This window comes from Mytilus edulis, chromosome 10 (assembly GCF_963676685.1).
Source record: "Mytilus edulis chromosome 10, xbMytEdul2.2, whole genome shotgun sequence".
NCBI lineage: Eukaryota > Metazoa > Mollusca > Bivalvia > Mytilida > Mytilidae > Mytilus > Mytilus edulis.
The window spans coordinates 83,640,523-83,667,590 of record NC_092353.1 but is presented as its reverse complement, the minus strand read 5'-3'; the positions used below and the strand labels follow the sequence as shown (position 1 = coordinate 83,667,590).

The following is a 27,068-nucleotide window of genomic DNA, read 5'->3' as shown; positions in this document are numbered from 1 at the left end:
TTTCAATTCCCTAGCATGTTCAAATTCAAAAGGATAATGCAATATAAATTTATATATATAAACTCTATATAAAAGTTAGCAACACCCCGTTCCAACAATAAGTAAAGCTGTACAGAATGATAAATTTCTATTAACTATTTATACAACAAGCGACAAGTATTCTGGCTTTCCCCTTACCTCTATCATGCATTTTTATTGAACCTAAAATAATCCAGTAGTTCGTTCAAAATAATGTCCTTAAACAATGAATTGTAAAAATCTAGCAGTATATCAAAGTTATATCCTTATAACAATGTATCGTTAAAATCCAAATGTTACATCCAAATGATATTTGTAAATTTTCCCACAGTTACGTTCAAATTGATGTTCTTAAACAATGTCTTCTAAAAATCCAACAGTTATTTTCAAAAATGATGTTCGTAACAAAAAATCGTAGTAATCCAAGTAACATTCTTCAACAATGTCTCCTTAAAGCAAACTGTAACATCCTCAAACCGTATCATATCATTTAAATATCATAATATGACTAAAATCCATACGATTATTTTTTTTAAAATCTTGATAATGAAACATTGGTATTGTCACATATAACTTTTACAGGACATTTGTTTCAAATTTCGAATTTGTCACCACATCAAAGGCCTTAAAGCAGTATTAAAATTCTAATAACTTGAATCCCTTTGGACAATATTACCAGCTGTGGTTTTTTTTAGAGACTAAGAAAAATATTGTTTTTGATGTTTTGATGTGATAACAACAGGTGTGTCGTTTTTGGATCAGGTAAAACGCACAACTGAAGATGATATTTGGCGGGCTGTAAAGGATAAGCCATTAAACGTCTGCTTCTTTGTGAAGTATGAACAATATCATCATTCACAATGGCCGTCAGACAAAACAAACAATGTCAACTTTCTACGTCTTTTGTCCGACCCCATGCTGTTTTTGTTTTTGTCCCAATTTTACTGTGTGGTCTTTGGTTTAAACAAATATACATGAACCTCGAAACCTCCAAAAGTAAACAATTAAAGGTCACCTAATGATCTGTGAAAATGTAATTTAGGAAGTCATTTTGACAAAACTTTGGTACCATGACAGGAATTAAATACTTCCACTAAACCACAAAGTGGTAAGAAAGTGATTTGAACCCCTTTAAAGTTGGGCCGCTTTATCTATGGACTAGATTTTATCATACATGTAATGATGCATGCCTTCCCTTGATCAAACTATCAGATCAGACATGCAAAGTATAACATATGGATTCTCATTTGTCACGAAATACATGACACAGAAACCCATCAATACAAGTTACCAAAATATGAGAAATTTATAGGTTACAATTAATACCAACGTCAACAACTGCAAAGCACGAAACATTTCATCTAGATTAAAACCCCCTTCCTCCCCTGCGCCAACAACACATTATGACAAGATCTGAACCCTGAACATCTAATCCTCCCCCTTCTGGTTCGAGATTAAAAGGATATTCAGAAAGTTTCTAAAGCAGCATGTACAACAAAACTCAATGTGATAGACAGAATAAATTAATCCTAAATTGTCAGAACAATATCACTCTTTTAGAGGTCCATATTTGTCAGAACAATATCACTCTTTTAGAGGTCCATATTTTTAAGAAACCTTTGAAATTTTCAGAAATCGTATAAATTGTAGACTTTTTTTTAGTAAACTTTTAATGGGACCCATATATAAAAAAATTTCACAGGACCAAATGTAAGGCAAATTCAATCCAGCGCATCATTGCTAACTCAAAATAGCATCAAATTATTTGTGACTATCAAACTTTTACATTGTGAATTTTACTTACTCATAACAATACATGTATATCTCCATGTAGATCAAGTTTATATAAACCATAATCACTCATCAGAATGGCACCAGATAAACTTGTATTAATTTACCACAAAAACTATATTCCCTTTAGGTAAAAATTGTACATCTATATACAATTAGAGATATTAAGTGTTTTACATTAAAATGAAAACAAACAAAAACTTACCTGAATGACCTTTGACCTAAGTTTTACCTGACATTCCAAAAACTCAGATCAATCAGTTAGAACAAGGAATTTTACTTTGCTGAACAATGTCTGATAAAAGTTGAAATACTGAAGCCATTTGATCAAAATGAAAATTCACAATGAGTAAAAGCAAGTTCCCCTATTTTTCTCTTTATTATGTACAAAATTGCAAACTAGTATTTTATTTCAAAATAATTGATCATTGCATAATTTTGATTTCACCTTTGAACCTCTGATAAAAGAAATATTCAAAATATTGCATGGACTTTTGGACTGGAGCTGCTAGGAAGATTATAAAAGTTGACATACGTTATATATTTTATACTATATGAAACAAATTATTTGATTGGTTGGAAACCAGTTGATTAATGTCTCCATACTATAAAACATTATAACCTTAAGCTGGGGTATTCTCCAAACCAAACTTTCGGTTTCAACCACGATTTTGGGTTAATTGTTATCAAAGTAGAAAATTTTCTACATATAAGAGAAGTTTCATAATTTTTCTGAAATCTTGCAGTTACAGAATCAAAAAGTTTTAAGAGTTAGTTAGGTATTGCCAAATGATCGATTTAGGTTAATTTCAAAGTGACAGTCTCCAAACAGCATTAAAACATTCGGAGGGCTTGCCAAAAACTACAAAATATAGAAAAATAAAATGTCTGAAGACTGTATTCAGGAATCCAACAAACAGCACAAATAACATTAAAGACATCTTGAAGGCTGTACATTGACCTATAATGGTTTACTTTTATAAAATTGTTATTTGGATGGAGAGTTGTCTCATTGGCACTCATACCATATCTTCCTATATCTATCTAGAATATCCAATCCAAATGTTTATCTAGTGTTTTTTGTGTATTCAATTCACGGACTGATTTTGTCTTCTTTAAGTATGACTGACAGTTCAATTACAACAGTAAAATCTCTTTAAGATGGTTCAATGGCTTTGTTTTCTCTTTTAATAATTCATATATCATATTTGTCAAATAACAAACAAAGCGTGTCATATTTTCCATTTTCCCCAAAATATCTAATTCTACTAAAACCCCAATACATCAAGATTAACTCCCCCATCAGATAAAAGTTCATTTTCACTGAAATTATAAAAGATTATTTATCTTTACCCTTCTAGATAAAAGTAAGTTTTTATAACAAGGCTGGGTAGCTTAGATATTATCTCCTCAGAAAATATGATAGGCCCATATTATCTTCTCAAATCTTCTCTTTGTTAGGCTAATGGGTCAAAGAACTATTAAGATTTTCATTTTTATGGGGTATTAACCTCTATAAAGAGGGTGATCAGTTTCAATTATTTAAATATCTATACCAAATTAATTCAATTTATCAAAAGTTAGTATACAAATTTATGATATTACATATAAACTTTTAAATGTCACTTTTATTGGTGACAAATCAATACTTATGTATTAACATGATTAAGAGTCAATAAATATAGTATTATATTTAATAAATAATGTGAATTATTAATGACATATTTAAATTTTCTATAAATCCTACCTAAATATAACTTAAAAACAATCATTTGAAGTAAATCATATTCTGTGACAGGTGTACTCAAGCATAGGGACTTTTCCATATTAGCTCTCACAGTGAATTATAGCCTTTCATGCTTTTAGCTGCGTAAAGCAAACCTCAATCAAACCATATAATCTGATCTGTGTTCTTCTGCAAGGTTAAAGGGAGATCTTGGATGCCCCCAGTATCCCCTAAATTCTAAGTAACAAATATGAAAATTAGCCTATAGTGGACAGCTGAGTAACTGATTTTGTACCACCTCAAATTAAGGTTGAGAGGATCTACATCAGACAGGTGTGGTATTACTGGTCTATCTAATATTTATTTTCGTGGGTACCAATTTTCGTGGATTGAGGAAAACTTGCATTTTCGTGAATATTTGATTTGGTTATTTTGCCATCACGAATCGTACAAAGCCCATAGAAAATTTGAAATCAAGGGTTTACCTGTATTCACGAAACCCACAAAAATTGGTATCCAACAAATAATAATGAATCCACATAATGCTAGCTACAGAAAAGACTTTTCTTCAACTAAAGACAGCTTCTATAAAATATGCCTCCGCTCAAGGTTCAAACAAGTGAAAATAGAACCGGAAGACTAATAGTCAACAGAAACACTTAATAATGCCCCCCTCCCTCCTTTTTCACCTAATGGTGGAGGCATAAAAACCTCACTTGTGTTCAAAGAAAATTATCCCAATTGTAAAGAATCAGGTAAAACAAATGTAAACTGTACCTGCCTTTGTCTCTCTACACTCCTCCTTAAACTATTGTAAGATTTACAAACAACACTCCTCCTCCTATCTAACTATTGTAAGATTTACAAACAAACCACATGTGTCTATATTCTGGTTGACAGTTTTATTCCTGATAAAATGTGATTTAAATTACATTTACAACATCCTTTGTGTTTTCAATTAGTATGTAATGTTATCAATCATGCTAGTACAGCCAAAACATCATTATTAGGAAGGATCTGTAAATATGTTAGCTTTTTGTGTACTAGGTAATAGCATAGAAAATGAACCATTAAATGGGAAAATAAGAGTGATTTTTTATATGATTGGTATGTAGTAATTTGGGAATGTGTCACAGTAGTGCACTGAAAATTGTATGGCTTTTGAATTTATTGAAGGATTGTCATGATGAACCTGTGTCAAGGATATTATGATACTGAATGAAAAATAAAAATCTGAATTTACAATTCAATGCTATCATTTAAATCTGGAAAGTTTTTTTAACGTACTAAGCTGAATGAAATTTAAAGATATATATACATAGGTATATTCTTTTTACTTGTACATGTTGTATAGATGATTTAAATGTATCTAGATTTCAATTCAATATGGTGATTTGAAACTATCCTTCTTTTCTCATAATAGAAATATATTTATTTACATGTATAAGATAAGCTAATATATTTCATTTTACATATCAGGTCAGGCATATACACTATACAAATGAATGACCATTTACAAGTTTTGTCCTACGTTTTTTTTTTTTTAATATATATAGCATGGTTTTCAAGGAATTATACATTTTACTATCTAAATTTGTGTTTTTTTTTACTACTGATTAGTACTATCACTACTTTGCTAATATAATCAATAATTAAAAGAAAATAAATTCTTTTAAAATAGTATATTACTTATTTACTAATAATTATAACAATACCTGTTATTTTTGCAGCTGCAATCATCCCTAATTTTATGTATTTTTCATTATAATAATCCTGTTATTTACAAATCACTTGTCACTGTTATTAAATAAATAAAATATGATGAACTTGTCAATATATCTTGTTGATCTAATCACATATAATATTATATAGATCCCTGTAACAACCCCAACGACCCCTCAGGTAAACTTCAAAGAGAACTATTTGGACAGGTGAGAACATTCCTTAGTCAGGGACTATCACCTGGCTTCTGACCCCCTTATCTACCTAATCATCTTCTATCATTTTTTAACATGTCCAAATTTGATCTTTATCAGCGATTCACCTTTGAAAAATGTTAACCTTTTGTTTTTAAGATTAATTTGTCAACAGTGTATAAGTACCCTGTCAATAACACTTCAAAATATTGGTAACAATTTCCAAAATTCTTTGGGTTTGATTTTTTTAACTTTGGATCCCTGTAGTGTTATCTTGTCAAATAGCAACCTTCAAAATATCACTCAATCTTCAAATCTTTATTGAACAAAGTTGAACCTGGAATAAGCATGTCTGAGAGTCTTTAGAAATAAACAAAAATAAAAGCTTTAATTTCCTATTACTCATGAAAAACAAGTCGAATAATATATACTGAATTAAGGAGATAAATACAAACAATGTGAAGCCACACAACCATATTACACCACATGCCCCCCCCCCCCCAAATTACATAAACAGGGTTGTTAAAAAGGAAGTTGTTCCAAATTTGAGTCCATATTATTTCTTTATAAAGTAACAAACTATCAAAGAAAGATATTGTTTGCATCAGGTAGAATTTCAAAGATGGTTTTATCCATTACAAAAAGAAACATAGAATTATCATACACCAAGTCAGTTCAAGTCAACACACATTATTTATCTACTATGACTTAGACAAATATTCCTATGGTGAGGGTAAACAGAAATCTGTTTCTAACTTTGTAATTAATGAGATTCTTATGCAACTGAAGATTACCTGAGCAGGTAAAAATAGGTACCATGCTGCTTTGATAAAATATAGGTAATTATTGTGTCAAAATTCTTTGGACCTGTCATTAACATTTGTCTCATAAAAGTGTCTGTCTCTTAAAGTTTTGTATCTAGACCAAATTTTGTCAATAAAATGTCACAATGACACCATTCTTTTCACAATTTAAAAGGTCATAAAATTGTCCTATTGGATAAGAATGCAGAATGAAATCAAGAAAGATAACTCTAATAATCCATGTAAACAGGCTTTAAGGGATAAAAGGATTACAGTAAAACATTAAATAAATACCCTGTTCAAACTTTTCATCCATCAATAACACATTAAATCTAAAAATAATGTTTAAAAGAATACACTAAAAACAAAGTTGGTCTTAATTAGGGTTCATGGATGCACATGATGGATGGAGGTTATAATGAAATGAAATGGGCCCAGTTTATTTGTCAATAGTGAAAATATTTCAAATGTCATTGGTGCCTATCCATTGGTTCCCAGTTTTAACCTGTCAGGGTTTTACTTTTTGCAATAACATTTGTATATTTTATAAACCTATAGTTCAACAATCCAGTATGAGCTTCAAATTATAACCCATTCTTATATAATAGAGTATCGATCTTATCTAATTTTATTTGTGTACAGATTTAAACTACCTCATGCGGATTTAATATACCTCCCCCCTTTTTTTCCCTCCAAATTTGTATATTATCCTATGCGACAACTGCACATAACATGCAATATTAACATGTTATATCAGATTATGTAACAGATGTGTACAGTTAATGTATATATAAATGTAGAATATTTTTTTCTCCCAAGGACTCATATCAAATATCCAAAACAAAACATTTATAAAAGATCTACATCAGCGTAATTAACATATATAAATATAACATGTGTGACCACAATTCATAAATGTTGAAAATGATCAGGGCAACTGTAACCACAGAGTGAACAGAGTGTACAATACGAGCCTCCACTGAAACTTAAATCATGTGATAAAATCTCCTGCACCGTGTTAAATTACAGTTTTACTTTGAAATTTTAACCTAAAATCAGTTTTAGATTGATTGATTAACTCAGTTACGGATGACCTTTGACTTCTGGCAAATAACCTTCTAATTATAAATCCATTAATTAAATGGCAACATTATAATTTCACCAGTAAACTGAAAATTAAAACCCTCTGAAATTTTACAAAATAAATGGGTTGTATTAAACTGGTAAATCTATTAATTATAACCAAGGTTACAGGTCCTTGAGAAGGATATAATTATTTTTACTTACTGAAGTGTAAAACTTGGTTTAAAATGGAATAAGAAAACCTTGATTTACAATTTTTCTTCTGTAGATATAGGAAGATGGGGTACAGGCTGTAGCCAGGAATTTCCAAAGGGGGGGGGGGGTATTTAGCCTCAAAACTCGACTTTAACAGTCACAATTCGAACAGAACATTGACGTTAACAGTCATAATTTGAACAGAAAATTGACTTTAACAGTCATTATACCTGGCTACGGGTATGGGCCCCATATGGGGTATGAGTGCTAGTGAGACAACTCTCCCTCCAAGTCACAATTTATTATAGTAAACCATTATAGCTCATGGTACCCAATAAAGAGAGATACAGTATACATCAACATAACAGCAACCCAACATTATAAACAAGGCACTTTTTAGTCTCACTAAATAGTTATCTAGTTTCAAGACAATATAGAGCTTTAATACATATAGTACATGGTATACATTTTTTTGTTGAAGACTGTGATAAAAAAAAAAGTTCCCTGAGACAACTTTCAAACAGAGACTAAATGATGGAAAAGTTGGCTGCAATAGGTCATCTTTCAGTACAGTCTTTGACAATGAACAAAACTCATTGAACAATGAACAGTATAACATTAAAAAGGGCAAGACATGCAATTCAAACAGAAAGATCAATGGCCTGAAAACAAAAATATAAATACAATTATGTAACCATAATCAGGCGTCTAATGAATTACAGAATAAGATGTCTTGTTTTAGTTATCTGTCTCATTCAGGCCTGCTGTCTGAATGAAAACAGACATATATACACAGGGTTAGGGTAAGGGTATATATATGTCTCTGATGAAAACAGACATATATACACAGGGTTAGGATAAGGGTGTATATATCTGTCTCTGATGAAAACAGACATATATACACAGGGTTAGGGTAAGGGTGTATATATGTCTCTGATGAAAACAGACATATATACACAGGGTTAGGATAAGGGTGTATATATATGTCTCTGATGAAAACAAGACATATATACACAGGGTTAGGGTAAGGGTGTATATATATGTCTCTGATGAAAACAGACATATATACACAGGGTTAGGATAAGGGTGTATATATCTGTCTCTGATGAAAACAGACATATATACACAGGGTTAGGATAATGGTGTATATATCTGTCTCTGATGAAAACAGACATATATACACAGGGTTAGGGTAAGGGTGTATATATATGTCTCTGATGAAAACAGACATATATACACAGGGTTAGGATAAGGGTGTATATATATGTCTCTGATGAAAACAGACATATATACACAGGGTTAGGATAAGGGTGTATATATATGTCTCTGATGAAAACAGACATATATACACAGGGTTAGGATAAGGGTGTATATATCTGTCTCTGATGAAAACAGACATATATACACAGGGTTAGGATAAGGGTGTATATATCTGTCTCTGATGAAAACAGACATATATACACAGGGTTAGGATAAGGGTGTATATTATGTCTCTGATGAAAACAGACATATATACACAGGGTTAGGATAAGGGTGTATATATCTGTCTCTGATGAAAACAGACATTTATCCTGCAATTGGGTGTCCTACTATACAGATACAGCCCTACAGATATCGCTATGCTGTATCTGTATACTATACAGATATCGCTTTAAAGCTCCGCCCACTGCCGGACTGAGTATTGTTTGAACCTGTGTGACCTCAGAATGTGTATTCCAGTTGCATTCCAATGACGATGACAATTGTCGATTTCAAAACTTGAATGTGTATGATTGTGTTACAAAATCAACCATGTCAATTTCAGCATGCATGTTTAGTGAATGTCAAGTCTGAAGCGTAGGACAACTCGTACACTTCTGTTTCAAAATTGACAATGTTTTGTTATTTGTTTTTACTGTTGAAATTAGTTGTTATGTTAAAATAGATAATTATTCACCTGGAGCTATGTATTATTGTTGACCATTCGAGATTCTTTTTTGCGAACCCGTCTTCAGCGTAATGTGTGATTTTGATATTACTACGCGGGCCTCAAGGGATTACAAATCGAAAATAAATGCTAAATATGTTCGTTTTTGTGTCTTTCAAAACACAATCAATATACAGAATTAATTGCAGGATAAAGACAATAACTGTTTAGTGTCTTTAAATATCAGCTGTATTTGTACTCGGCTCGAAACAGGTGTAGTAGCTCGCTAAAAGCTCGCATACACCTTGTTTCCTAGCCTCGTACAAATACAGCTGATATTTAAAGACACTAAACAGTTATTGTCTATATATACACAGGGTTAGGATAAGGGTGTATATATGTCTCTGATGAAAACAGACATATATACACAGGGTTAGGGTAAGGGTGTATATATGTCTCTGATGAAAACAGACATATATACACAGGGTTAGGGTAAGGGTGTATATATCTGTCTCTGATGAAAACAGACATATATACACAGGGTTAGGGTAAGGGTGTATATATGTCTCTGATGAAAACAGACATATATACACAGGGTTAGGATAAGGGTGTATATATATGTCTCTGATGAAAACAAGACATATATACACAGGGTTAGGATAAGGGTGTATATATATGTCTCTGATGAAAACAGACATATATACACAGGGTTAGGATAAGGGTGTATATATCTGTCTCTGATGAAAACAGACATATATACACAGGGTTAGGGTAAGGGTGTATATATATGTCTCTGATGAAAACAGACATATATACACAGGGTTAGGATAAGGGTGAATATATCTGTCTCTGATGAAAACAGACATATATACACAGGGTTAGGATAAGGGTGTATATATCTGTCTCTGATGAAAACAGACATATATACACAGGGTTAGGGTAAGGGTGTATATATATGTCTCTGATGAAAACAGACATATATACACAGGGTTAGGATAAGGGTGTATATATATGTCTCTGATGAAAACAGACATATATACACAGGGTTAGGATAAGGGTGTATATATATGTCTCTGATGAAAACAGACATATATACACAGGGTTAGGATAAGGGTGTATATATATGTCTCTGATGAAAACAGACATATATACACAGGGTTAGGATAAGGGTGTATATATATGTCTCTGATGAAAACAGACATATATACACAGGGTTAGGATAAGGGTGATGAAAACAGACATATATACACAGGGTTAGGGTAAGGATGTATATATCTGTCTCTGATGAAAACAGACATATATACACAGGGTTAGGGTAAGGATGTATATATGTCTCTGATGAAAACAGACATATATACACAGGGTTAGGATAAGGGTGTATAAATTATATGTCTCTGATGAAAACAGACATATATACACAGGGTTAGGATAAGGGTGTATATATCTGTCTCTGATGAAAACAGACATATATACACAGGGTTAGGATAAGGGTGTATATATCTGTCTCTGATGAAAACAGACATATATACACAGGGTTAGGATAAGGGTGTATATATGTCTCTGATGAAAACAGACATATATACACAGGGTTAGGATAAGGGTGTATATATCTGTCTCTGATGAAAACAGACATATATACACAGGGTTAGGATAAGGGTGTATATATGTCTCTGATGAAAACAGACATATATACACAGGGTTACGGTAAGGGTGTATATATGTCTCTGATGAAAACAGACATATATACACAGGGTTAGGGTAAGGGTGTATATATCTGTCTCTGATGAAAACAGACATATATACACAGGGTTAGAGTAAGGGTGTATATATCTGTCTCTGATGAAAACAGACATATATACACAGGGTTAGGATAAGGGTGTATATATGTCTCTGATGAAAACAAGAGAAATTTATAATTGAAACAGCTAAAATTTTCCTGTATAAATATCTGAAGGAAAGTTTTTCTAAAAATACTTTTGCCTTGAACATGCAATATCTAGATAAACACCACATCCTCTAAATACCTAAGAGTTCTCTCTCCAAATCAACTGGAATTGACATGTTTTCATTTTCCAGGACAATGGATACAATAACACTGTGCTTCTGTACACCACCAGATCTATTTGTCTCCTCCGATTTGTCAAGGAATGTGATAAACCATGAGATTAACTTAGTATTGCCCTCAGGACAAAAACAATGGAGGATAGTACCATACCAGTGGGATAATATTTGTTCAGGAACCAGTCAATAGCTCAATGATTGTTGCCCTTCAGGCAGTTATTGTTTATTCAATCACTAGCGAATTCAGTGGAATACTATTATCTTTTGGAATGAACCAACAAAAGCAATCTATGTCCATGTACAGGGTTCCTATGAAATCTATATGTCCATGTACAGGGTTCCTATGAAATCTATATGTCCATGTACAGGGTTCCTATGAAATCTATATGTCCATGTACAGGGTTCCTATGAAATCTATATGTCCATGTACAGGGTTCCTATGAAATCTATATGTCCATGTACAGGGTTCCTATGAAATCTATATGTCCATGTACAGGGTTCCTATGAAATCTATATGTCCATGTACAGGGTTCCTATGAAATCTATATGTCCATGTACAGGGTTCCTATGAAATCTATATGTCCATGTACAGGGTTCCTATGAAATCTATATGCATCAATATCAAGTTCTGTGGTAACCAGATTCAAGCTTGTAACCTCTGAAATGTCCCCAAAATTTACCTTATTTATTTTTTTTGGTGAGGATTTTATGATCAAGATATTCATATAGATTTGTATGTATATTCCAGGAAAATAAACATTTAATTTAGTCTGTGCATTAAACATTATTGCTGGGTAATTAAATTAAAATTGGTAATGCCCTATAGGTTATTAAATATGTTTAACACAAAATTTGTATTAGTCCAACATGTTGGTATAAATATATTGATATGGAAACAGTGGCGGATCCAGAACTTCTTGTAAGGGAGGCCCACTGACTGACCAAAAGGGGGGGGCCTGCTCCAGTCACGCTTTAATGATTCCCTATATAATCAACCAAATTTTTCACACAAAAAGGGGGGCCCGGGCCCCCTATGGCCCCCCCCTGGATCCGCCTATGGGAAATATTGTACTAGCACCCTGAGCACCCAAAAAGTAGCCTTGTTATCAAATACACATTTTCAATATCGTCCCACAGACCATTTAATACTTGGGTCCTAAAACTTTATAATTTTCCATTGAATTAGCTTTTTTAAGAAACTAGGAGACATATAATCTATAAAGACAATATTTATTTTTGAAAGTGAAAATAATAAAAGTTTTAAATAGGAAAGGAATATATATTAATCTATTATCGCCCTGGGATAGTATAGGAAAGGAATATATTAATCTATTATTGCCCTGGGATGGTATAGGAAGCGACATGAACATGTAATAGTTATTATTGTTGGCAGTTTATCTGTAAAGGCTTATCACCTTGGTCTATAATCAGGATGGACATAAGCCTTCTCATTAGATCGTGAGGATTATCTTGTCAGGAGGGGTAACATTTAACAAGGGTGGCAGTTCTATTAATAATTCTTTACATATGGGATTGTCAAAGTTAATCATTTTAAAATTAATTGATCTATCTTAAAAGAGCTTCAAAATACCAACAAAAATGAGAATTTCAAAAGTATTCATCATTAATAATTAAAAGTTTTGATTTGGGGTGGCAGTTAATAAACCAGAAGTGTCAGGTTTTATTCAAATCTTTCATTAATCCTATTAACCTTCTTCACTCATGTTTCCTTTCTACCAATACTTCATATATATTTTTACATGTTTTAGCAATTGCATACTTACTGAAGTCAAGTTTTTCCATCTTAAAATCCAGTAGAAATATTTCCAGCATTTTATTTATAACTTCTGTTACAAGTTTCTTTAAATTAATTCCATGTTCAACAAAAACTTTAATCAAAATTTAAAATCATTAAAATACCCATTCAAAGTTTAATTTAATTCAAAATCATTAAAATTCATTCCAATTTAAACAGATCTTAAATTAATACCATCCTACCTCCATGACAAGCATATAATCCAAATAAAAATTATCCTGTCTATAAAATGGTCAAACTTCCTGCTGGTCAGATTAAAATGACCACTGTCCAGGGACAAAGACAAGGGCCAGCTGTTCTGTTTACATGTAATTAACTGTTTATCAGGAATGTTCAAAATACAGCAGTGTACTCAGTAAACATCAAGTAAACAAATGATAAAGATCTAAACTATCAAATATAACCATAATTAGGCCAGGCCAAACATTTACTGGTGTATAAACATTTACTAGAAAGATCTAAACTATCAAATATAACCATAATTAGGCCAGGCCAAACATTTACTTGTTTATAAAGATTTACTAGAAAGATCTAAACTATCAAATATAACCATAATTAGGCCAGGCCAAACATTTCCTTGGTGTATAAACATTTATATACCCCTATTTTTGACATTTTTTACTCTTTGAGTAGGTTTGTTTTGTTCATGCATCGCTGACAATGTAATGGAATTTGATGCGACTGTCATACAAGTGAGAGGTTTAGCTAGCTATAAAACCAGGTTCAATCCACCATTTTCTACATTAGAGAATGCCTGTACCAAGTCAGGAATATGACAGTTGTTATCCATTCGTTTGATGTGTTTGGACTTTTGATTTTGCCTTTTGATTTTTGATTTTCCTTTTTGAATTTTCCTCGGAGTTCAGTATTTTTGTGTTTTTACTTTTTACTGAGATCTAAACTATCAAATATAACTATAATTAGGCTAGGGGAAACATTTCCTTGATTTACTTTGAAGATTTATATATAAGCTATCAAATTTAATCATATAAGTAAGGCCAGGCCAAAAAAAAAAGGTGTAAACATTTACTGAAACTAAAACTTCAAAATATCAAGGCCAATACATCATTTAGTTATAATAAAAAGTCATCAAAATATGACTGACTTCTATTTAATATTTGCACAATACAAGGGATTAAACCCACTTTTTATTTGCCAAGTTCCTAGAATCAGTTGATTGTCTTGAACATAACAGATATATTATGCTTACAAATACTATACTGGTAATTATTTGAAGAGATTTCCCGCCAAAATTCCAAGGCATAAATGACTTTGTTATTTGTAGAGTATTTAAGTAAATTAGTTATTCCTCATTTGAAATTTTGTTATAAGCACTTTTTTATCCAGATTTATAATTTTATTTTTTTCAAAATCACAATCTTTTCAGAGAAAAAAGGGGGGTTTTCATTATTGAATACAAACTTGTTATATAAAACATATGAAGCTTTTTTCATAACCTATCATCAAATAAATAATATTAATCAATACCTATTTGAAGATGGGTGCTGAATTATCATAATTATTTGGTGTGGCCTTACATGATATACCAAATTATTCCTAATAAAAACAATCAGCAGTAAAATTAGTAATGGTTGAGGGAGTAAAATTATTATAATGTAAAACTATGAACTGGTCAAAGGGTTCCTTGTTTGTATAATTATCCCATGGGTTAAGGCACCTGCTGTGTGGGACAATTGTGGTCAGCTCAAATTCATTTGAAGATGGACATTTTAAGAAACTTCAAACAAAAGCTAATTCCTATCTTATTAAGTTATATTATTTTAAGAAGTATAGATGTGCATACTGTGACTAAACTTGACATGTTTATAGACAGAAAAATTACAAATAAAATTGAAAATGGAAATGGGGAATGTGTCAAAGAGACAACAATCCGACCAAAGAGCAGACAACAGCGGAACACCACCAATGGGTCTTAAATGCAGCAAGAAATTCCTGCACCTGGAGGCGTGCTTCAGCTGGCCCCTAAACAAATGTATACTAGTTCACTGATAAGGACGTATAATACTAAATGCTAAAATATAATCTCTCATTTAGTTGTACACAGGACAATTCCTATAATTTTTAATATTAATCAAGAATATTGTCCTTCAATTTTTTTTTTAATGAATATACTATCTTTGATTTTTTCATATTTAATATTCAATATTGTTATTTCTGTCACAGCTTGGTACCAAACAACATCTGTAGTCCACATAAAAATAATATACAAATCCCCAACTCTAGGTAGTACCAACTAATCCATAAAATAAACAAAAATATTAAATCTCGGTTTTAAAAACATTTTTAGTTTTGTTTGTTGTCCAATTGTTTTTCTTTCATTAACCAGGTTGAAAGATCCCACCAAGCTGTAATGTCAAAAAACTTTGAAATCAACATGTGCATGTCCATTTCTTTTTTTTGAAATGTTCTGATAAAAATGTAATTATAATCAGTGAACCAGTAGAGCACAGCTGCTGTGACTTATCTATCTGACTGACAGCTATCTTCGTTTTGATATAAGACAATTTTCTTTTTTCCTGAATAACCATTTATTTTGCCATTTCCTGATGACCACTGTAATTGTAAATATCATATCTCTTTTCAGATAACTTGAGTAAAAAATTGTAGGTTCTGATATTCACATTTATTTTAGAGGTGTTCAAAACAATGTAGCCACCACTGAATCAAGATTTTGCATTTAAATAATGTCATCATTCTTTTCAAAAACAAATTGTTGGTACTGCAGGCGGACTGAGCTTGACCTTAACTCCCAGAAAGAAGCTAGCCTCACCCAGCCGTGCCCATCCCAATCACTCTTTGTAATCTAGCCCAAATTTCATATGCATAGTGAAACCCCAAAATTTAATGTTTCTCATAAAACACAATAACCTTATTCAAGCTTGTATCAGAATGCAAAAAATCATTTTCCCACAAAAATACTTTATTTATAAGTTCATGAAAATTGGTACATAGTATACCATCGAAAATAAGTAAAATTCACAAAAACGACTACTTAAAAATTACACTGTCAAATAAAACCTCTATATAGCTTCAAGCAAGTGTGAGAGAGGTGCAATTACGATACACAATTACTACAGTCTTACGGCTGGTGCCAACATGTTATGTCCCTCAAGGTAACATTCAACATTAAAAAATTATCTACAAAAATTACATACCCTACATCAGGGTACAGTGACCTAGAATACATGTTCTGTTTTATTTAGATTAAAAAGTTCCTGATGAAAGTAAATCCATAAGGCGATTTAAGCACAGTTAATTCAGAAAGCCTAATACAGTAGCAGATCCAGCAGGTTTCCGGGGGTTGGAACTCCACCCTTTTTTGGACAATCAATGCATTTGAATGTGGCTTAGCAAGGTTTGAAACCACCCCTTTTATCCTGGGTTTTGAACCCTCTCTTCTGAAATTTGACTGGATCTGCCCTTATAATACTTTCAAATTTCAAGAACATCTATTATAGCTTCAATCACCTCACAAAATAGAGTTCCAATAAAAATTAAATACTCACTAATAAAAAATGTTAATGTTTTCCACTCAAACAAATATATATATTCCACTGTATCATTGTATTATTCTAGTTTCTATTTCCAGATTTTTAGAAAAATATTTCAATGAATGCCACAATTTTCAAGAAAAAATTAATCCAATTTTTACTACACTTTTCTCCCTACTATAAAACCTAGTGCATGTCTATCTGGCTAATTTTTCATGTCTGATGGAACCAAAAAAAAGGTCTTTATCACAATCGAAATCTACCTGATCTTTAAATAGTCAAAATAAACATGATGTATTTATTTCAGCTAAATTAACTACTTTTATACACTGAATGACATCAATGGAACTAAACCATATAATTATAATGCTGTCATTTTCACCTGAAGTGATCCCCAATCATGCTTAATTGTTTCCTGATATATTTACCTGTAAATTACAGGTGTACTGATCTACCTGTCCAAATATAATGCATTTTATACCTTGTACTTCCTATTTACTATTATTTATAGACAAATATTTTGCTGTAAGGAGATTTTGATTACATAAAGTACCATATGACCAAACATGCCAAAAAACAAGCTAAGTCATTGTGGAGGAATATAAATCCAAGCTAGGGGCCTCTTGCACTTGTACTAAGGTGTCAGCTTTTTCTCTGCATTGAAAGCCTCAACATGATGTGGGTACGAAATACAACAATAAAGCCTGTTCCATTAATTGTTTTTGGTTTTGTCATTTAAGTGTGCTGGGACTTTGAGCACTAAATGTGCCAGAACTAGGCAGAAAAATAGAAAAATGATTTTTTTGGGAAAAATCCCAAAGTAACCTCGACAGTGCTGACAAGATGGTTATCATGTAATATCAAATATAAAATACTGATAACAAACAAGGATTATTTAAAAAAACAATTTAAACAAGAATGTGTCCCCAGTACACGAATGCCCCACTCACACTATCATTTTCTATGTTCAGTGGACCGTGAAATTGGGGTAAACCCTCTAATTTGGCATTAAAATTAAAAAGATCATATCATAGGGAACATGTATACTAAGTTTGAAGTTAATTGGACTTCAACTTCATCAAAAACTACCTTGACCAAAAACTTTAACCTGAAGCGGGACAGACGGACGAACGGACGGACGGATGGATGAACGGACGGATGAACGGACGAAAGGACGCACAGACCAGAAAACTATCGTAGGTGGGGCATAAAAATTTGTCTTAAGTGGGAAAACTTTTGTATTTACTATACAACTTTCAACACCAGTATCAGCAAATAAGTTAAGCTCCTTTACAAAGAGGTTACATTTAAACTGAAAACAAGGAACCCTTAAATATTTGTGTTAACATCAGCATGTTTGTATCATTCTAACTACTATGCCTGTTATTTCTTGTTAATTTCTCTCAAAACCACAACAACAAATGGAAGTTTTTAACGACCTTGACTGGCTATACAGCCCTTGCACGGTCGGTTCTCTCAAAACCTCTCTCTTTGTTATGGTTAAGTAGTGTCTGTCTTGTTATCTCCCCTTCCCCCCTTTGTTTTTTTTACTATCTGATGTCTATCATATATATAAAATATCATCGCTTTATAAATATGATAGCACAAATGTAATATTAGCTACTCACGTTCTTTCAAATAGGTCCAAATGAAGTGTATAATATTAGCCTTAATTGTCAATAATTACATCCAGGTCTTTATTGGGCATACAAAGAACCACGTCAAATGTACCGAGAAAAAAAATCAATATCCTTCATACAAAATCAGCTGTTTGTGAAAAAACACTGTTTTCAGACCCGCTATTAAGATTCCAATCAGTACGTCAAAACAAAAACTGCAGGCACTAAAATCAAAGTATTTGTTTGTAAAATAAAATATAATTAAACCCACTGCATAAAATAGCTAAGGTACTTAAAAGAGATATAGATCTCAAAATCATTAATCAATTCTCTTTGTTGACAGGAGAGAATCAGTACAGTCTATTTACAGAACAAACAGGCCTTTATTTGTCTGTATGTGAGAAAAACTTTTTAATCCACCAGCTCAACTTTTTGTATTAAATGTTCCACAATAAACTGTTTACACTAGCCTTTTAAAAGCATATAGAAACGATTGTCTTTCTATCTTTTTCCGCACATTCATAAAACAAATTGCCTTATTTTGTTACGAATATTCCAGTGTAATTCATCGGGAAAAAAATGTAAAATTTCCAATCACTTTCCTCTATGAACAAACAAGGTAAAAGTACCACAGCTGTGACAGACAAAATCTCACAGATCAATTTTTCGCCATAAAAATCAAACTCAATATTCCTTTATGCAGGTAGTGCAAAAAATCTTTAAGTAAAAATAAACCTCCGATAAGTAATTATATCTTCATCTGAAAACACTCAATACAAAGAAAAATCGGTTTAATTGATTAAGTTTCTTACTACTATATCTTCGATCTATTTTCAGCTATATACAACAACACTTACGGTTTTCACGTCCAGGTGGGCACCAAATCTCACTTGTTTAAAGGTTTTATCATTATTTTTACCTTTCGATTAATTTTGATCAGCTGATAATAAAGCGAAATCTGATTTAACTAACGACTTTCCATGTATATATTTACTACCTGTTGAAACTTATCACACCTCAAGGTTTCAAAGAGCTGCAGGCTCAAAATGTTCATCAAAGTGTCAAAAGAAAATATTAGGTTGACACAAATCTTGATAGATATACAATTAACCTGATATCAAATTTTACGCTAAGCAGACATTGATGGACTTATCCAGTTCTATTTCTTCCCTATTTATGATGGTTTTATGATGAATACTTATTAAGTGGTCAAATCTATTTCCAATACATGTATATTTCATTGGGTCTTAAATGAACATATATATAGCCTCTTTATTGCAACAATAAATTCTTCTTTATATTTCTTTATCCTATAGCTTTTACAGAGGGAAACAAAAACAGAACTATATGCGGAAACAACAAGACATATTAATACCATTTTAATTTGTGGGGTTAAAAAGTTTGATGTAATTGTTTCAAAACATAATTTAAATCAATTTTCAATAAAAAAAAAGTTGAGATTTTGACACTGAGTGACGACAAACTGGGTGTCGACTGCAACATTTATTCAGGAACACACCAATACAACTCAAGTCAATTATAAACCAATGTCAAAGTTACCCACTTGTCAATTTCAAAATGCAGATTGACAATGAACTCCCGCTTTACGTAACATTTAGGTAAATAAATTATAATTTGGAATAATTAAAGCCTGAATGTTATGGACTTATGGGAGACACTTTTAATTTGTCTCATTTAAAGGCAAAAAGTCAATTGAAATGTTCCTTATGTGAAACTGATTTAATTATGGCACTTGAAAAATACTTTCTTTTCTTACAACTACTTATATGCCAATTTAAATGTCAATTGTGTCAACACGACTGGTTCCGTTTGTTATGTAGAAAAGCACTTGACAGACTTTGTCAATAAACAGCAAACAAATTCTTTCAATTTGCATTATTAACCTAAAGTCAGGGTCAACTATGTCTATAAACTCAAGTACTTCTTAACTTCATTTCCAAATTTGTTAATACACTTCAAAGATTTTAAATTGAAAACTTCACCTTTTTGAAAATTAAACTTGTAAGCTTTAGAAAGTTCTTAAGATTATATATCAAATGGAATTCAAATTCAATATGTTTCAAGTAGTATAATAAAAGGAATTCGTAAACAATAATACTTTCTATTGAACGAGATCTTTAATCAAAGAAAAATTTACAGACGGATAGTAAATCAACATTATTTTATAAGAATTCTTAGAATAATTCCTAAATAGCTCTATTTTATTCTCCAAGCATGCAAGTCTCACATGCAAGTCTCACAGGAAAAGATTTTTAGACAATCATTTCATATAATCTGATTTACCCATAATGCACAGAGGCTTTTAAGTGAAATTCTTAGACAGTACAAATATAATCCAATAAAGACATTTCCATATTCCCTAATTGTTAATTTTAACATCTCATCTTCTAAAAGTTAAAAAGAATATGTCTGGTATTAATCATAGTAGAAATGTTTACTGGTTATGATTTCTGGTTGGGTTTTTATTGTTGGTTATCATTTCTTATTATCGGTGATTGTTGGTAACTTTTGCAGTGTTGTTGTTTTTTGTTGCGAGTTATAATGATTTTGGTGGTATGGTCAATGTTTATGGTGACTCCTTGTATGCCTGTTATAATGGTTGTTATGATTCATAGGTAAGTACAGATCTTTTGAAGCTGACTGTTATAATTTAATCAACCTTAATGGAGGGTAGGAATACCCTGGCTTTACTGTCAGGCGTCAAATAGTAATTTTTCTGCTACTGTTAGTCTCAAATAATTATCTGTAATCACTATTTTTTTTTAAAGAATTTAACCTAATTGTCAAATAAAGGCAACAGTAGTATACCGCTGTTCAAACTCATAAATCCATGGACAAAAAACAAAATCGGGGTAACAAACTAAAAAAAAAATCTGTCGTCATAAAGAAAATGTGCGTTTCATTTCCATGCACCAAAACATGACCAATAACGTCATTTACCAAGATTTTATACTGTTAATGGTCATGAAATTACCCCCCCCCCCCCTCTTTTACGACCCTGATGTTGGTTGATGAACCTACCTGCTGGTAATGTAGCTGATTGTTGGTTGTTGTTCTGTTGGTTGAGATGTTTGTCGGCTGATGATTTGCTGGTTGATTTACTACCTGATGATGGTTTGGTTGATGGATTAGTTATGGTAGGACATTTACTATTCCCTGACTTAAATGGTGATGGAAGCCTAGAAAAAGATAAAAGATCAATGATTAGATAAACAACAAATTGAACAACTTGTAAGATGAACAAAGAATCAGATAAACAACCAATGAATATCCATTATTCCCATCTAGATGAACAACAAATCAGAGGCATAAACGATTGAACAGCTGCTAAGATGTAGGATAAGTTGTTTACATCTCAAAACCACTTGATATCTGAACTCCATTTTTTTGGGAGGTCTCTGTCACTCAGTCTAAAGTTTTATATATCTGAACTCCATTTTTTTGGGAGGTCTCTGTCACTCAGTCTAAAGTTTTATATATCTGAACTCCATTTTTTTGGGAGGTCTCTGTCACTCAGTCTAAAGTTTTATATATCTGCACGAACTCCATTTTTTTGGGAGGTCTCTGTCACTCAGTCTAAAGTTTTATATATCTGAACTCCATTTTTTTGGGAGGTCTCTGTCACTCAGTCTAAAGTTTTATATATCTGCACGAACTCCATTTTTTTGGGAGGTCTCTGTCACTCAGTCTACAGTTTTATATATCTGAACTCCATTTTTTGGGAGGTCTCTGTCACTCAGTCTAAAGTTTTATATATCCGAACTCCATTTTTTGGGAGGTCTCTGTCACTCAGTCTAAAGTTTTATAGTTTCTAATAATGTTTTCTGGACTTGTTTGTCATTTTTTTTTGGTCTTTTGTATTTTCTGTTGCATTGTCAGTTTATCTTTAACAGGATTTTTTAACATCCTCAATAAGGTATCTCCTGCCTCTTTTTGATAACAGTCAGTAAATAATGAAATCAAAGTTCATTTCAAGGTCATGCTCCTGTCATCTGATGTTTATGTAAGTTCTGATAATTGTTTACCACATCATGGAAGACAACCATAAAAGCTTCAAGATGAGGAGCAGCAATATAAGAAATAGTTGGAGTTTTTAGTCCCTTTTCTTTTATATGCTCTGCAAGTGTTTATAAGACAGTTCATAAACTGTGCTATTTGGAGAAGTAGGGATTTTTGATTACTGACCACATTGTGAAAAATAATCAATATTCTGACAGCTTTTGGAGGGTCTTCCAGGTTGGACCGAATAAGTTACACAAAAAAAAATGTGCATTAATATTGTTGAGTAATCTGTACTTAGATTCTGATAACTCCATACATACGACATATTTCATTGATTGTATTCTATACATTTTTATAGAATAAAAACAAATAAAGGAAGTAAAAACTTCAAAAACAAGATAGCAGTTAGTTTAGTTTAAACATATTTATTTATAGTGGATTGGGAAACAAGTTTTACAACTTATATTAATCCCTTTCCACTTTGCGGGTGCGAGTGCTGCCTTGTAGCGGCATTAGCCTACTCTTTTTCGAAATCTACAAGGGTGTCTTTAACGTGCAAGAGATATGGCTCTCTCTTAACACGGGCCAGCCATTTATCGTCCCCGTCCGACGGACTATCATCGTTTCCTCAAGACCATACTCGCAAATGGTGTCAAGGGAGAGCCGAAAATTGAGTACCTGAAATTTTCATCCCAAACGGGAATCGAACCAGGAACCTTTGTGTTAGTAGTCCGATGCACTAACCACTACACCACGGCTCTCTTAAGATAGCAGTTAATGAGTGTACTTTCTCGATGTCTCATGTACAATCTCACAGAGGATCTTTCTGACAAATACTTTTTATATAGAAGTTTTAACCACAAGCTTTTTAAATGTAAAATGCTAAAATTAACAAAATATCTTTATTTGGTAGCCTTAAATGGCATGTCTGGAAATTCAAATGAATGATCGACACATTTTCTCAATCATAAAATCAGATGAAACTTTCTCCATTACAGGAAGTTATCATGCTACTGTCAGATGCAGTAAATTAAATTTATTCATGATGTACAAGACACAAAAAATATATTCAAAACGTCTGCTGAGAATAATAATCAAATTTTTGTATGAATATAAATCTACGAGAAATCCTCAGGAGGGATGTTATTCAATTATAGTGATGTCTCTTACTTTAATGGACATCAGTTAACAGCTAAATGGTTTTAGCACAAAAATGACTAATTTAAACAATTCAATCTCAAGCTTGATAAACTCACAAATGAACTGTTTCTATTCTTATTGAAATCCAATGAATTCTGCTATGACAAATATTATTAATTCTTAAAATAAGAACAACAAATTGCAAAAAAAAAAGAGAATAAAATACAAAATAGACATTTTATAAGTCTAATTTACAATATAGACTTTGCTCATTGTTGAAGGCCATACAGTGACTTACTTATGTTGTTAATTTCTGTGATTTTAGTCTTTTGATGAGAGTTGTTTTATTTGCTATGGTAGTTTGAAAGATATGTAATCCATTTTTCTGGCAAGGAGATGGTCTAGCAAAGGAAGAAATTTACCATGTGACTTTAAAGCAGATAAAAATAGAAACATCAACTATATTAAATATAGGAGAAAGGAGAAGATACAGTTTTGGACTAAATTCTTTAACAGATAAATGAAAAAAAAAGATGGTCCTTATTTGGTACAGACACTATTACAGACTAGTATAAAGCTTGATTGGAACAAACCAAGATCTCCAATAAAAACAAATTCTTGAAATAACATATAATAGTCAAGAGACCAGATCCTAACAGGGGACACAATTTACAGATTGATATAAACCTTGATTGTGAGTCACTACTACTGAGCTGGTTTTTGCTGCTGCCACTTGACTGGTGAGTTGTCTCCCCTACATGACATTTATTGTGTTCCTGTTTCTGTTGTGTCTTCTGCTGTTGTTTGTATCTTGACAAACTAAAGAACAGGCCTAATATAGCTTTAAGGTTCCCATCTTTTATATCTGAAAAATATCAATATGTACATATAAACTTAAGAAATGATATTGTAAATTTTTGAATTGTTTCACATTTTGTCACACAAGAGCCTTTCAAAGGTTAGATACTATGTATTTGATTTGGTCATTGCTGAAAGCCATACAATAACCTCAAATTGTTTACATACATCCTTTGTTTTTATAGACAGCTGTCACATTGACCATTATACCACATTTTCTTTTTTTTTGTACTTATAGCTTTTAAAAGTTTCCATATTTTTTATCTAAAATATCAGTCTATAGCTTGCTTATGCTGTATGTGTTTTGCTCATATATGAACATACAAAGCCAAAAATTAAAAGCAAACCTGAACTTAATATAAAACTGTCACTTTTGTTAAAATGCAGATCTTCAAACCAAGACAATTTCTGCTTCCAAAATTTGATGTTAAATTATATTCACTCAGCTGCAGTTTCGTCAATGGCGTTCGAGGAGGAAATCTTTACAAGTCTTTTGGCCAGACTTTTTGTCTTCAAAAATTTCTAGAAACATTTACTAATGGTAAGAAGTAAAACTTTTTGTACTATATAGTTATCTCCCCTTTTTATCACTTATAATACAAACCTTCAGCTGAGAGTCCTTCTACACTTACACCAATATTGGCCAGGAATGTAGACAATATAGTTATACCCACCTTTAGCTGAGAGTCCTTCTACACTTACACAAAGATTGGCCAGGAATGTAGACAATATAGTTATACCCACCTTTAGCTGAGAGTCCTTCTACACTTACACCAAGATTGGCCAGGAATGTAGACAATATAGTTATCTCCCCTTTTTATCACTTATAATACAAACCTTCAGCTGAGAGTCCTTCTACACTTACACCAATATTGGCCAGGAATGTAGACAACATAGTCGTACCCACCTTTAGCTGAGAGTCCTTCTACACTTACACCAAGATTGGCCAGGAATGTAGACAACATAGTTATACCCACCTTTAGCTGAGAGTCCTTCTACACTTACACCAAGATTGGCCAGGAATGTAGACAATATAGTTATACCCACCTTTAGCTGAGAGTCCTTCTACACTTACACCAAGATTGGCCAGGAATGTAGACAATATAGTTATACCCACCTTTAGCTGAGAGTCCTTCTACACTTACACCAAGATTGGCCAGGAATGTAGACAATATAGTTATACCCACCTTTAGCTGAGAGTCCTTCTACACTTACACCAAGATTGGCCAGGAATGTAGACAATATAGTTATACCCACCTTTAGCTGAGAGTCCTTCTACACTTACACCAAGATTGGCCAGGAATGTAGACAATATAGATATACCCACCTTTAGCTGAGAGTCCTTCTACACTTACACCAATATTGGCCAGGAATGTAGACAATATAGTTATACCCACCTTTAGCTGAGAGTCCTTCTACACTTACACCAAGATTGGCCAGGAATGTAGACAACATAGTCGTACCCACCTTTAGCTGAGAGTCCTTCTACACTTACACCAAGATTGGCCAGGAATGTAGACAATATAGTTATACCCACCTTTAGCTGAGAGTCCTTCTACACTTACACCAAGATTGGCTAGGAATGTAGACAATATAGTTATACCCACCTTTAGCTGAGAGTCCTTCTACACTTACACCAAGATTGGCTAGGAATGTAGACAATATAGTTATACCCACCTTTAGCTGAGAGTCCTTCTACACTTACACCAAGATTGGCCAGGAATGTAGACAATATAGTTATACCCACCTTTAGCTGAGAGTCCTTCTACACTTACACCAAGATTGGCTAGGAATGTAGACAATATAGTTATACCCACCTTTAGCTGAGAGTCCTTCTACACTTACACCAAGATTGGCTAGGAATGTAGACAATATAGTTATACCCACCTTTAGCTGAGAGTCCTTCTACACTTACACCAAGATTGGCCAGGAATGTAGACAATATAGTTATACCCACCTTTAGCTGAGAGTCCTTCTACACTTACACCAAGATTGGCCAGGAATGTAGACAATATAGTTATACCCACCTTTAGCTGAGAGTCCTTCTACACTTACACCAAGATTGGCCAGGAATGTAGACAATATAGTTATACCCACCTTTAGCTGAGAGTCCTTCTACACTTACACCAAGATTGGCCAGGAATGTAGACAATATAGTTATACCCACCTTTAGCTGAGAGTCCTTCTACACTTACACCAAGATTGGCCAGGAATGTAGACAACATAGTCATACCCACCTTTAGCTGAGAGTCCTTCTACACTTACACCAAGATTGGCCAGGAATGTAGACAATATAGTTATACCCACCTTCAGCTGAGAGTCCTTCTACACTTACACCAAATATTGGCCAAGAATGTAGACAATATAGTTATACCCACCTTTAGCTGAGAGTCCTTCTACACTTACACCAATATTGGCCAGGAATGTAGACAATATAGTTATACCCACCTTTAGCTGAGAGTCCTTCTACACTTACACCAAGATTGGCCAGGAATGAAGACAATATAGTTATACCCACCTTTAGCTGAGAGTCCTTCTACACTTACACCAAGATTGGCCAGGAATGTAGACAACAGTCATACCCACCTTTAGCTGAGAGTC

At 32.6% G+C, this 27,068-nt stretch overlaps 1 protein-coding gene across 30 annotated transcripts in view; it reads right to left on the bottom strand.

Annotated features, from left to right (window-relative positions):
* The window catches only part of LOC139492042 (neuron navigator 2-like), a 322,278-nt gene that overhangs the window by 104,625 nt on the left and 190,585 nt on the right, over positions 1 to 27,068 (bottom strand). For all 30 annotated transcript variants that reach the window (XM_071280132.1, XM_071280142.1, XM_071280137.1 and 27 more), the window contains 2 exons: positions 24,297 to 24,474; positions 21,489 to 21,646 (listed from right to left, as the gene is read on the bottom strand). In XM_071280132.1, coding sequence (XP_071136233.1) covers positions 21,489 to 21,646; positions 24,297 to 24,474 — 336 coding nt within the window. The remainder of the gene's footprint in view (positions 1 to 21,488; positions 21,647 to 24,296; positions 24,475 to 27,068) is intronic.